The sequence below is a fragment of the Notamacropus eugenii genome, chromosome 1 (genome assembly GCF_028372415.1).
Source record: "Notamacropus eugenii isolate mMacEug1 chromosome 1, mMacEug1.pri_v2, whole genome shotgun sequence".
NCBI classification, from domain to species: domain Eukaryota; kingdom Metazoa; phylum Chordata; class Mammalia; order Diprotodontia; family Macropodidae; genus Notamacropus; species Notamacropus eugenii.
The window spans coordinates 109433495-109446887 of NC_092872.1; the positions used below are offsets into that span (position 1 = coordinate 109433495).

At 41.6% G+C, this 13393-nt stretch overlaps 1 protein-coding gene across 1 annotated transcript in view; it reads left to right on the forward strand.

Moving 5' to 3' along the window:
* Window positions 1–2036: 2036 nt before the first annotated feature.
* The window catches only part of MTAP (methylthioadenosine phosphorylase), a 56337-nt gene continuing 44980 nt past the window's right edge, over window positions 2037–13393 (forward strand). Inside the window, exon 1 of the mRNA XM_072612059.1 lies at window positions 2037–2282. Within this exon, the coding sequence (XP_072468160.1) occupies window positions 2250–2282 (33 nt within the window). The 5' untranslated portion in view covers window positions 2037–2249. The remainder of the gene's footprint in view (window positions 2283–13393) is intronic.

Below are 13393 nucleotides of genomic sequence, written 5' to 3' on the forward strand. Positions count from 1 at the left end.
TAATAATAGTACCAATCCCCCAGGGTTGTTGAAAGGATCAAATGAAATAATATTTGTAAACCTTAAAGTGCTATGCAAAGTTTAGCTATTTTTATCATTGTTATTATTCCAAGGAACTTAACACAACATGAATCTCATAGGAATTGTTGACCTGAAAACTTTGTTAAGAAAAGGCAACATGGCTAAATGCATACATTTTATGATTTAATTAATTAATTGATCAATTCCCTATTAAAGACAACGGTAACATAATGCATTATGGAGCCAGAAATGTTCTGGCTACCCAGTGCAGAAATCTTTTGGCTTATATACATTTTGCCATGAGGAGGAAAATCATAAATTCAGTAAGACAAGACAATTAACAAAGCAATGTCAATCAAATGTTGAGATACCAAGCTGGGTAAACATATGTCTTGGTGACAAGGAAGGAAATCCCACCACAGATAATTGACACAGGAAGGGGCAAACAATGTTCAATAGAGATTATGACCCAAGATGTCTATTTTTTCTTTACCATTATTCAAGATATGTCATAACATAGTATGTGTCTATAGATAATAAGATACAAAGGAAAGACCCATTATTCAAGATATGTCATAGGTTAAAGGTCTCCAAGGAATGCAGAGTCAGCTTTGGCTGGCTTTTGCTGACATAGGAAGAGGCCCTCTCTGAGTTTGCTTCAGAGAGAACAAAGAGATTATTCCAAACTTTTATATTAAATATTATCAGAATCAAAGTAAAAATACTTTACTTTCAGGTAATGTAGCAGCTTATCAACTGCTACTGGGTTTGAGAGATCCTTATGTCGAATTCTTAGAGTAGGGATTCTTAACTTTTTTGTATCATGAATCTCTTTGGGAGTCTGGGGACTACCTCCTCAACATAATGTTGCCAAATGCATTTAATAAAGTACAAGAAGATCACAAAGAAAATGGATTATTTTGAAATGCAGTTATCAATTTATTATCCCCATAAACTCACCCTCGAAAAAGCCTCTTCTTTAGAGCAATAGGACAGTATAGAATGTTAGACTAGAAGGGATCTTAGGGAAATCAACTCCAAACCTCTCATTTAACAGAAGCATATCCAGGCCACAGAAATTAAGAAGTTTGTCTAAAATTATACAGTTCAGAAATATGAAATAAAACTCAAACTTTATTTTTTTCCTTGTTCCTGAACAAAGGTCAAACATTCTTTGTAGACTACAGAACCAACTACTTGAATTTACGCCATCTTCATAACAAGACTAACAAAGAAGAATTATATTTCTTTTTAATGGGTAAAATGGCCTCTTGTAAGAGAAAGAATACTACAGAAGATACTACAGAAAGGATTTTAGAAATTGAAAACATCAGGTTGTACAGAGTGAGCTCATTCAGCAAAACAAGAAATAAAAACTAATGGGAGGTAAGAAGAGTCAACTGTTCTGACTTCTGGAAGTAATAAAAAGTAATTTTAGCAAGTTAAAAGCTATGGAGTACCTAAAGATTTCCATTTCTACCGTCAAACTGTGAGTAATCTTAATATCACCACTCAAATTCTCGTGTCCTCATTTTTTTCTCAAAGCCAGACTTCTGAATAACAAGTCCTCTGTCCTGAAGGGGCACACCACCCACATTAAGCTGTCTTTGTGTGTATTTGTCTGCTTATGACTTCTCCTTTAGATTGTAAACTTCTTGAAGGCCTCTTTTTATTATCCCAAGCGACTAGCACGGTGCCTAGCACAAGGTGGGCACTTGATAAATTTATATCAACTTGAATTGAATTTTGCCTCTTTTTGTATCCTAGTGGGTGCTTAATAAAAAAAAAAAATGATTGATTAAGTCGACTGGCTGCTTCTCTTGAGGAGGATGGAAGTACAGAGAGGTTTTCCTAGGTCTAACTAGGAAAACCCTTCCTGGGACGCAGATTTCTGCTTTCATGATTTGGGGCAGGAGAAATACAGCGGAAGAGCCTACCGAGAAGGATCGATTACAATTGGTAAATTTCAATTTAAAAAACTGGGGGCGAGGGGGAGGCGGGAACAATGGCTCCGAGGTGGGGTGTGGACAATATCTCGAGAGGGTGGGATCCCCCTCAACCAACCAATTCAACTCCGGGCAAGAAGGAGGCGGGGCCAGAACCCTCCGGGGCGCTCTCTGCTCCGCCCCGCCCTTATCCGCTGGGGCGTCGGAACCGGGCCTGCAGGCTGCGCTCTGTCTGCAAGCTGCGCTCGGTCTGCGTGCTCCCCTGTCCGCCCTGCTGCCAACATGGCCTCTGCAGCCACCGCCCCGCCTGTGAAGGTGAGTAAGAACCCAGCCGAGGAGCCCGGGAGACCTTGTGCTACCGAAGGAGCCGCCCTGCTTCGGGGGCACTCCCGGCCACGAGCCGGGGTCCGGAACTGGCCCTTCGTCTCCACCCTTTGGTTACGGACCGCAGCGAGTGGGGCCTGGGGTTTAGGGGTGGGCGCAGGTTGGAGCGGGAGGACTTGGAGTTTCCAAGGTCCAGAGCACCACGGGGTCCTACAGGTTATCCGTTCTAGCCCAGCGCTCGCGTTCTGCACACCCAAAAAAGCATCCCTGGGGAGGATCCGGTGATATCTGACACAGTAGCTCTTGCCCTGCTGGACTAGTTACAGTTGCTTCCTTCCTCCTTTTCTCTGCTACTCTTTTCCGCCCCACGTGTGCACACGTGGGTAGTGGCGTTCAGATGGACTTGGATTTGGTAGGAAACGCGGGGGACTCGCAGTTATATAGTGTGCCACCAAACTTTGAGATTTGGGGAGCCAATGCCCGCAGCTCCATGAAATCTGTGAAACGTGGCTGATGTTACGGTGCTTTTTTTTTTTTAAATCTCTCAATAAGGAGGCTTTTTGTATTAAAGCCTTCCTCTAGGCCAGATACTGCCTTGAGACCGTCTGGCTTAGAAGAGGGTTTGTTTGGCAACCTTGGAAGATAGAGATTCTTTTATTGGTCTACACATTGATCACTTGCATACTGTGTTATTGTGTAGTGGGAAGTTTTGGCAGCAGAGAAGGTAACCGATCTTTGGCTGGAGTGCAAATGCCTTCCCTGGGGCTTTTAGACATTTATTCCTCTGATGGTATCATTAGAGAATGGAGAATTACACTGCATACTTTTTTAAATTAAAAACAAGTCATGTGGGATTGTTTATTATTAGCCAAGAGCATAGTTAATGTCTTCCAACTGAAAATGATTTATCACCACCTTATTCTAGAAAATTTTTTTTTCACTACAGCTTAATTTTTTTTTTGTATTCCTATTCACTACAGCCAATCCATATACAGTGGTATTTCCCTTCCCTCTATTTTACTCTCTGGATCCCCTTCCCCTCCCACTCTATGCACATTTTTGTTGCAGTCATGTACTGGCTCCCAGGTATTCAACCCACATTCCCTAGGAATTCAGGACTTGGCTCTCAGTGTTCCTCTTATTGAAAATCCCTGTCCTCATGCTTAGGGATCCCAGTGGAACACACTGATTTCCCTTTTGACAAACTGGGAAATCACTGTTTCCCTCAATTCTTAGTCTTAACCCTATAATTAGCTAATTCAGCTATATTCAAACTGTCCCCAAAGTCTTAGTGCAAGCTGAAGCATTTAAAGCTTTTAAGTTTTAAGGACAGTTACCCCAGCCACCTACTTATTGTCACTATTCTTAACTGGAATGCTGCTAAATTCATGCTGGAGAAAGACACACAACAGGGCCCATTGGGTACACTACTAATTTATGTCCTCTAATCTCCTCTAGATCCCCACTAGTGCAATATTTTTATTTCTTTATTATCCTTATCATTTTCCACATAGCCATTCCAACCGTTATTTACTCAACTTGGCATAGTGGATATGTTGAGATTTAGGGGTGCTAGGACCCCAAAATAGCAACACAAGGGTCCTGCCCAAATGAATTCAACCCAAACCTTCTTTCAGCCAAAGAAAAACAAAGTTTATTAAAATCTGCCATATTTTGGTTGAATTCTTAAAGAATCTAAGCATTTTTGTGGCATGTGTGGACATGCAGACCAGATTGAATCTGAGCCCCTTCATGGAGGCAAGATAGATTTTATATACAGAAAGACTATGGGAGGTATCTAGGGTTGGCCAAATAGTCTGGGGTGATGGGAGGAGAGGGGTATAGGGAGGACCTTGAGGAGTCTAAGGAGGATCTTGATGGGACTGGGGTGACTAAAGGTCCGATGCCAGGAACCAAGAGAATGGGATTGAGAGTGGGAAGCAGCTGAAGACTTTGGAGGTCTAGGCTAGGTTTAGGGTAACATACTTTGGGTATAGTGATTATGGAAGGCTTATTGCCTTAGGCGAGTGCCAGATCAAGGGGTAAGATTCAGGCAGAGTTCAAGGGGGCTCCCAGAGCCTAAACCCCATCAAATAGACTTGAAGTATGTAATATATAGTGCTGGGCTTGAAGGCAGGAAGACCTGGATTCACATCATACCTCTGCCTCTAACTAGCTGTGTAACAATGAGTTTTACCTTTCTGAGCCTCAGTGTCCTTATATTTAAATTGAAGGAGAGTGGGGGTCATAATCCCCATCTCACAAATTTGTTGTGAGGTTAAAATCAGAGCTCTCTTGAAAGCACTAGGTAAATGCTTCACATACCAACCGCTTTCAGCAGGGGTATTTTATTGAAAAAATTACGGCCATTGGTCACAAGATCCTTATTTTACACTTAAAAAAAACCAAAAAACTCATCTCATTCTCAATTTCTTTTCATCAATTATTAATGAAGAAATAGTCCTATTTCTTAATTCCACCCTCCCACAGGCACACAGTTCACAAGCTTTGCTTTTTTTTGTCTTTGGATTTTCAGCACCTAAGCAGTATTTAATTCATAGTAGATGCTTGTAAATAATCTTAATTCTCTCCTCTTTACTGGATGCTTCCCTGCTCTATGTAAACATACCCAGTTCTCCTTCTTCCTTGACCTCTGAAGCTATCCTGTATAGCTTTTCCTTTCATTGCCAAACTTCCCCCAAAGGCCATCTGCCTGCACTTCATCAGCAGCTGTTCATTTCTCAACCATTTAAAATCTGCCATCTGACCACCACTTAACTAATGTTCTCTCCAAGGATACCTAGGATCTCTTAATTGCTCAATCTGATGACCTTCTCCCAGTTTTCATTCTCATTGACTTCTCGGAAACTTGATACTTTTAACCACCTTCCTTGACCTGGATACTTTGCTCCTTGGTTTTACGTAGCAGTGCATTTTTCTATTTCTTCTCAGTCTCTTCCTTCTCAGTTTTCTTTGCTGGATCTGTCCATGTCCCACGGTTTATATCCGACCCTGTAACCATAGGTGAACCTGAAGACTTTATCCTAGGCTCGCTCCCTTTTCTCTCTCTCTCTCTCATAGTTTTCATATCACTTCTCATGAATTCATTTACTATCAACCTAGTGATCTCATCAGCTTTCATGGATTCAGTTATCATTTCTATGCTGATAATTTTCAAATCTTCTCATCCAACTCAAACTTCTCTGCTGACATCCAGGCTCATGTCTCCGACTACATATTAGACACCTCAAACTGGAAGTCCAGTAGATACTTAAAATTCAGCATGTCCAGAACTGAACTCATTTTCTTTCCTCCTAAACCTAGCCCTCTTCTACCATATGGCAGTACCATACTCTCCCAGTCTCAAAACCTACATGCCATCCTTGATTCCTCATATCTCTTACCCTCCATATTTAATCTATTGCCAGGGTTTGTCAATTTCCTCTTTGCAGCATCTCAGATACACCCACTACCACCATTCTAGTGTATAGCCTCTGTCTCCGAATGCCTGAACTATTCTAATAGCTTGCTGGTGGTTCTGCCTGCCACAAATTTCATTCCCATTCTAGTCCAAAATAGTTTCCTTAAAGCTGTTTGAATACGTCACCTTACTCCCCACCATCAGTTAAACTCTTATGGCTCCCTCTGACCTCCAGGATCAAATATAAAATACTCTCTTTTTGGTCCAGAGCTATCTTCCCCTATCCCCCACAATGTAGTAATAGTTATTAGAATGTAATTCTATCCGGTGACACTGACCTCCTTGCTAGTTCTTTGACAACACAGTTCTCTTCCTTGCTGTCCCCCATGACTTGTTTCCCTTATGTCTACAACAGTCTTCATTCAAGTCCCAATTTCTGGAAGCCTTCTGAACTCCCCTTAATTCTAGGGCCTTCCTTATTTGCATATTGTTTCCCAGGTTGTGAGCTCCTTGAGGAACCTGAGGAACTGTCTTTGCCTTTCTTTGTATCTCCAGTAAGCATTCATGAAGTGCCTAAAATATGCCGAGCATTGCACCCTGGCTTTTAAGTAAATAGTTAATAAATGCTTAGCAGCTGAATGCTGATAACTCCGGTCACTTGGACCCAACTAGCTTCTCTTTGGCTAGAGCCAAACAGCTGGCTAAAAACAGGAGGGTAAGGAATGAAAGAGAAGTTTAATTTCAAAGTGAGGAAAAGGGCTTGCAAGCTAAGAAAGGATCTAGACACATGTGCTAGAGCTCCACCCTTAGTAGGGGAACCTGAGGCAGTGTGGGGAGATCTCAGTACTTGTACCAGTGGCTGTGCAGTGAGTTGTAGCCCTGACAGCGAGGGATAATGGCAGCAGTGAGACAAGTTTGATTCATAGCAGGGCTCCATGACATGGGGACTTCTCCAGTGCTTGTCAGAGCTCAGAGACACCTGGTGCTGGTCAAAGCAATGCGATAGTAGTGTGATTTTTGCCAAAGTGCAAAGGATTGTTCTTATGCCAAGCTTAGGACCCATCTTGCTTACTGGGCCTTGGCTGTGGAAAACAGGATGTCTCCTAATATCTTGACACTCCCAAACCTAAATCAGTAACCCCAGCTGCCCTCCTGACTTCCACTTAGGAACTATTGTGCTCAGGAACTAAGATTAACAACCACTTGCTAGACCTTTCTACCTGGATGGCCTAAAGGCATCTCAAAAAATATCCAAAACTGAACTTTGCTTCCCTCCACAAACCTATTATTCTTCAAAAACTTTCTTATTTCTTTTGAAGGCACTGTTATCTTTCTAGTCACTCTCTCTAATTCATCTTCCTTACAGCTGCCAAAATAATCATCCTCAACTACAGGTCTGACCATGTCTCTCCCTGCTTAAGAAACTTTACTGACTCCCTTTTGTCCCTAGGATGAAATGGAAACTCATGTTCTGACTCCCCAGATACTTTACCATTCATATATTCCATGTTCCAGCCAAATTGCCTCACATGTGTTTCCAAAATTTGGGATTCAGTTTCCTGCCTTTGAATCTTTGCCCAGACTGTCCCCCTCTTCCCACCATACCTTGGTTACACTACATTTTCACCCCCATCTCTTGGATCCTTAGCCTTCTTCAAAACTCACTTGAGATGAGCTGTAGATGTGAGTATAGAGATTATGGAGAGAGGTTCGGGCTGAATAAATAAATCAGAGAACTCTCAGGAAAGAAGATGGCTGAAAGGATGTTGTTATACCTTATACATTGAAATTCATTTAAATGTAAATTACTTGGTGTATCAGTAAGCACCCCAGCAAGGGAAGTGCTGCTCTCACAGGTTCTTTGATCTGCTTCTCTGAAAGGAAAAGCAACTTTTGAAGGGTTAGCAATCATTTTAAACAAGTACATATAACATTCAGTTAGTTTAGGGGGAAAGGTCAGCAGGCTGAACTTCAGAGACAATACAGGGAAATCAAAGGTCAACAGACATGGCTTCCTCTCTCTGACCATAATCAATACATACATCACAATTCAAAAGACAGGTCCAGCTGTCTGACCCCAGTTATCAGAGAGGGAAGAGACAACATCTGGGTAGGCCAAGGACGAGCTGCTTAGCGGGTTACCAGAGTCCTCCTGACCAAACAAACACTTCCAGGCAGTAAGCCCCAAAATAAAACCCTCACCTTCCAGTCTTTATACACTTCTTAGAGCCAGAGGGCATCACATCCCTGGAGAATCAGTGTTTCATTAGCAAAAGGCCCAACCATGGATGGGAAAAATCCTCCTTAATTACATTATTCAGAGGCATTATATTTCTTGATAGAAACAAAAACAGCTAAAAGAGCCTACTTTGCTTGCTCTCGCACTTGGGAAGTTTTATTGGTTGTACTGATGTTAAGCTTCTAATAAAACTTTTTTAAAAAAGATAAACCTTTTTATGGAAAATGATCAGCTCAGTAAACTAACATTTCAGTCAGCATGTATTCGTTGAGCATATTCTGTGTGTAAAAGTTTTGAGGTGGGGTCGGCGGAGCCAAGATGGCGAAGTAGAAAGACGCACATACACATAGCTCCGAACCCACAACCCATAGAACATCTGTAAAAAGGAACTCACAGCGAATTCTGGAGCAACAGAGGCCATAGAACAGTGGAGCGAAGGAGATTTCTCTTCCAGAGGGACCTGCAAACCTCTCACAAAAGGTCCTTCGCGCCGTGGACTGGAAGCCCAGCACAGCCCCGCCGTGCCTGCGGCACCGAGAGCAGATCCGAGCGGGCTTCAGAGACGGAATCTCCAGCGGCCGCACGGGTCCCTCCACCCACAGGTGACGGGGGTTGGTGAGAGGGTCTCTTTGGCGGGTCGAGAGGGGAGTGGGGTGCCCCCATAACTCAGGCCCCCTCACGAGGCAGCAGCTGAGGCAGCGGCAGACCAGGGCTCCCCAAGCAGGCAGGAGCCTGGATCCATTGTTGAAGGTATCTGCCTAAACCTCCTGAGGGAACAGAGCCGTGAGGCGGCCCTGCCCTGACCTGAGCACCTGAACTTAATCTCACACTGAATAGCAGCCCTGCCCCCGCCCAAAGCCCTGAGGCTTGGAAGCAGCATTTGAATCTCAGACCCCAAGCAGTGGCTGGATCAGGAGGAGAGGTGGGTGTGAGGAGAATATTCAGAGGTCAAGTCACTGGCTGGGAAAATGCCCCCAAAAGGGAAAAGAAATAAGACTATAGAAGGTTACTTTCTTGGTGAACAGGCATTTCCTCCCTTCCTTTCTGATGAGGAAGAACAATGCTTACCATCAGGCAAAGACATAGAAGTCAAGGCTTCTGTATCCCAGCCCACCCAGTGGGCTCAGGCCATAGAAGAGCTCAAAAAGAATTTTGAAAATCAAGTTAGAGAGGTGGAGGAAAAGCTGGGAAGAGAAATGAGAGACATGCAGTCAAAGCATGAACAGCAGGTCAGCACCCTGCTAAAGGAGACCCCAAAAAATGCTGAAGAAAATAACACCTTGAAAAATAGGCTAACTCAATTGGCAAAAGAGGTTCAAAAAGCCAATGAGGAGAAGAATTCTTTCAAAAGCAGAATTAGCCAAATGGAAAAGGAGATTCAAAAGCTCACTGAAGAAAATAGCTCTTTCAAAATTAGAATGGAACAGGTGGAGGCTAATGACTTTATGAGAAACCAAGAAATCACAAAACAAAACCAAAAGAATGAAAAAATGGAAGATCATGTGAAATATCTCATTGGAAAAACAACTGACCTGGAAAATAGATCCACGACAGACAATTTAAAAATTATGGGACTACCTGAAAGCCATGATCAAAAAAAGAGCCTAGACATCATCTTTCATGAAATTATCAAGGAAAACTGCCCTGAGATTCTAGAACCAGAGGACAAAATAAATATCCAAGGAATCCACAGAACACCGCCTGAAAGAGATCCAAAAAGAGAAATTCCAAGGAACATTGTGGCCAAGTTCCCGAGTTCCCAGGTCAAGGAGAAAATATTGCAAGCAGCTAGAAAGAAACAATTCAAGTATTGTGGAAATACAATCAGGATAACACAAGATCTAGCAGCTTCTACATTAAGGGATCGAAGGGCATGGAATAGGATATTCCAGAAGTCAAAGGAACTAGGACTAAAACCAAGAATCACCTACCCAGCAAAACTGAGTATAATACTTCAGGGGAAAAATTGGTCTTTCAATGAAATAGAGGATTTTCAAGCATTCTTGATGAAAAGACCAGAGCTGAAAAGAAAGTTTGACTTTCAAACACAAGAATGAAGAGAACCATGAAAAGGTGAACAGCAAAGAGAAATCATAAGGGACTTACTAAAGCTGAACTGTTTACATTCCTACATGGAAAGACAATATTTGTAACTCTTGAAACTTTTCAGTATCTGGGTACTGGGTGGGATTACACACACACACATGCACACACGCACACACACATAGAGACAGAGTGCACAGAGTGAATTGAAGAGGATGGGATCATATCTTAAAAAAAAATGAAATCAAGCAGTGAGAGAGAAATATATTGGGAGGAGAAAGGGAGAAATTGAATGGGGCAAATTATCTCTCATAAAAGAGGCAAGCAAAAGACTTATTAGTGGAGGGATAAAGAGGGGAGGTGAGAGAAAAACATGAAGTTTACTCTCATCACATTCCACTAAAGGAAGGAATAAAATGCACACTTATTTTGGTATGAAAACCTATCACAACACAGGAAAGTGGGGGATAAGAGGATAAGCAGGGTGGGGGAGATGATGGAAGGGAGGGCATGGGGAGGAGGGAGCAATTTGAGGTCGACATTCATGGGGAGGGAAAGGATCAAAAGAGAATAGAAGTAATGGGGGACAGGATAGGATGGAGGGAAATACAGTTAGTCTTATACAACACAACTATTATGGAAGTCATTTGCAAAACTACACAGATTTGGCATATATTGAATTGCTTACCTTCCGAAGGGAAGGGGTGGGGAGGGAGGGAGGTAAAGAAGTTGGAACTCAAAGTGTTAGGAACAACTGTCGAGTAATGTTCTTGCCACTAGGAAATAAGAAATACGGGTAATGGGGTACAGAAAGTTATCTGGCCCTACAGGACAAAAGAGAAGATGGAGACAAGGGCAGAGAGGGATGATAGAACAGAGGGCAGATTGGTGATAGGGGCAGTTAGAATGCTTGGTGTTTGGGGGGGGAGGGGATAAAAGGGGAGAAAATTTGGAACCCAAAATTTTGTTAAAATGAATGTTAAATAAATAAATTAAAAATAAAAAGTAAAAAAACTGAAAAAAAACAAGTTTTGAGGTGGACACCAGGCCCAGGGAGACAGTATAGTATAGTGGGATAGAGTGAGAAGTGTGGAGTCATGAAGGTCCGAGTTGGAAGCCTTCTCCTTCACATCCTCATGCTGATCCTTGTGTGACGATTGGCATATTAGGCTTTCAGAGCCTCAGGTTTCTGCATAATGGAGATAAGCTATGTCATCTGTCCCCCCAGTTGGGAATGTATGTAAATTGTTTGGCGAGCATAAAAATGCCATAGAAATGTCACTTATTATAATTAGACTTAGATTGTAATCCCAGCTCTACCTCTATTTGATTTTAAATTCACTTTACCTGTCTTCATTTCTAAAATGAGGGGGTTGGGCTAGATGATTTCTAAGGTTCCTTCTAACTCTTAACAGTCTGTAATTCTACAAAGAAGGTATAGCCCCCACCAGTCTTACTAAGGCAAATAAGACGTAAACTTAAAATAACCATTCCATGTGGTAAAAAATAGTCAAGCTATAAGAAGATTACAAAATGGTATCTGTGTTCTACTAGAAAGGAAGCTCCTTCTGGGCAGAAACTGGGTTTTTTTTGTGTGTCCCCAGCACCTAAGATAGTGGCTGAGCGAAATAATAAACAGCCCAGATGAAGCAAGAAGTATATAGCTCTATATGTAATGAATTTGCCTTCCATTTTCTACTTACATAATATTTCTATGGATTTTAAAGTGTTTTGATAACTTGAACTTCTTTACATGGTTTTAAATTGTATGCTGAAATACATTTTACTTATGTTTCCAAGGCTGTACCACAGGATGGCACCAGTGTGCAAGAAATAGCTGTGTCAGCCTGGAGGGGCACTACCACACAGTCAGGTCATCCAGCAAAGCCACACAGAGATTTAGTTTGTTTTTAAAAGAGCTAGGTCTGATTAATTTTAATTTTCTATAATACAGTAGCCATTGAATTAAACTAGAACTGGTAGAATTTATGATGTCAGTCACAGATAGTAGGATTTCAAATGTGGAAGGGCAACCTTGAAAAGCGATCCAGTTCAGTTCTTAACCTGGAGTCTGGGAAATGAAAGAGACACAGAGACACACAGAGATGAACTAAACTCTATTTCACTAAATGGTTTCCTTTGTAATCATTTTATTTTATGCATTTAAAAACAATATTCAGAGAAATCCATAAACTTCACGAGACTGCCAGAAAGGCAATGGACCTTAACACCAAAAAGGTGAAAGATCTAGGCCACCCTCATCATTGTACTCACGAGAATTAAGTCCAGAGAAGTTAAGGTAGTTACCTGAATTCATATGGATTTTTTAGTGAAAAGACCAAATGAGAAGCCTCTATGATTTGTCCTTCTAAAAAGTCTTTAGTTGGTTCACTTTAGACCTTCTGTATTCCTTCTGTCATTATTTTTGCTGTTCAAGATTGGTACTTAGTTCTTCCTTTTTCCCCTATAAATATTCACTTTTGCAGTTAAAAAGCAATTCCACAAAATTCTGGTGACTCTCCCCCTGCCATTTCTGCTTTTAAAATGTTTTTAACAAAGGAAAGATTCTAGAACTCTTCTTGGCTCTTTCTAAACTAGGTTATGGGTACTAAAAATGAAATAAAAAAGACTTTTAGGCATAGTCCTAATGTCCAGGATACCTTAAAGAGCAAATTGGATGGTTCTTTTTCTTTTATGCTTATCCCAGTTTTATTTGCCCTTTAAATGTCTTCTCAAATCCCATCATGACAAGCATCCCTTCTGATCTGGTATCCTTGCACTGTGGGTTACATTGTCCTCACACATTGTAGCAGCACTTAGTGCTGTGGTATCTTGGGGATGGTGTTTAACTGTACCTTGTGCTAATCCCTCTCAAGGAGCTTTTTCTTTTACATACTATGCCTATGACACTGTTGGCCATATAGTTAATGATCGATATATATTGTATCGATCAGTCCATCAGTATCTACTTACGGGCCAGGCACTATTCTAATAAGCTCTGGAAGATGATAAAGTGCTTTGAGGAAATTTGAATGTAAAGATAGATTTAACGAATTTTAAAATCAAGTTATCAAAAATATTTTAGGGAAAATTTATTGAGGGAAAACTTGGGAAGAGGATTGGACTGGAATCCTTGAGACCTAGTTTGTAATTCTGACCTTGCTGTTAGCAATATGGCTTTGGGCAAGTCACCTGACCCTTCTGGATAGAAGTTTTCTCATATAAAAATGAAGGAATTGAATTTTGTCTGTTTAACTTAGATTATGAATATGGGGTGGGGGTGTCTGCTTTCGGGTGTGTGTGTGTGTGTGTGTGTGTGTGTGTGTGTGTGTGTGTGTGTGTGTGTGTGTGTGTGTGTGTGTGTGTGTGTGTGTGTAGATGGGGCACAGTAGAAAAAGA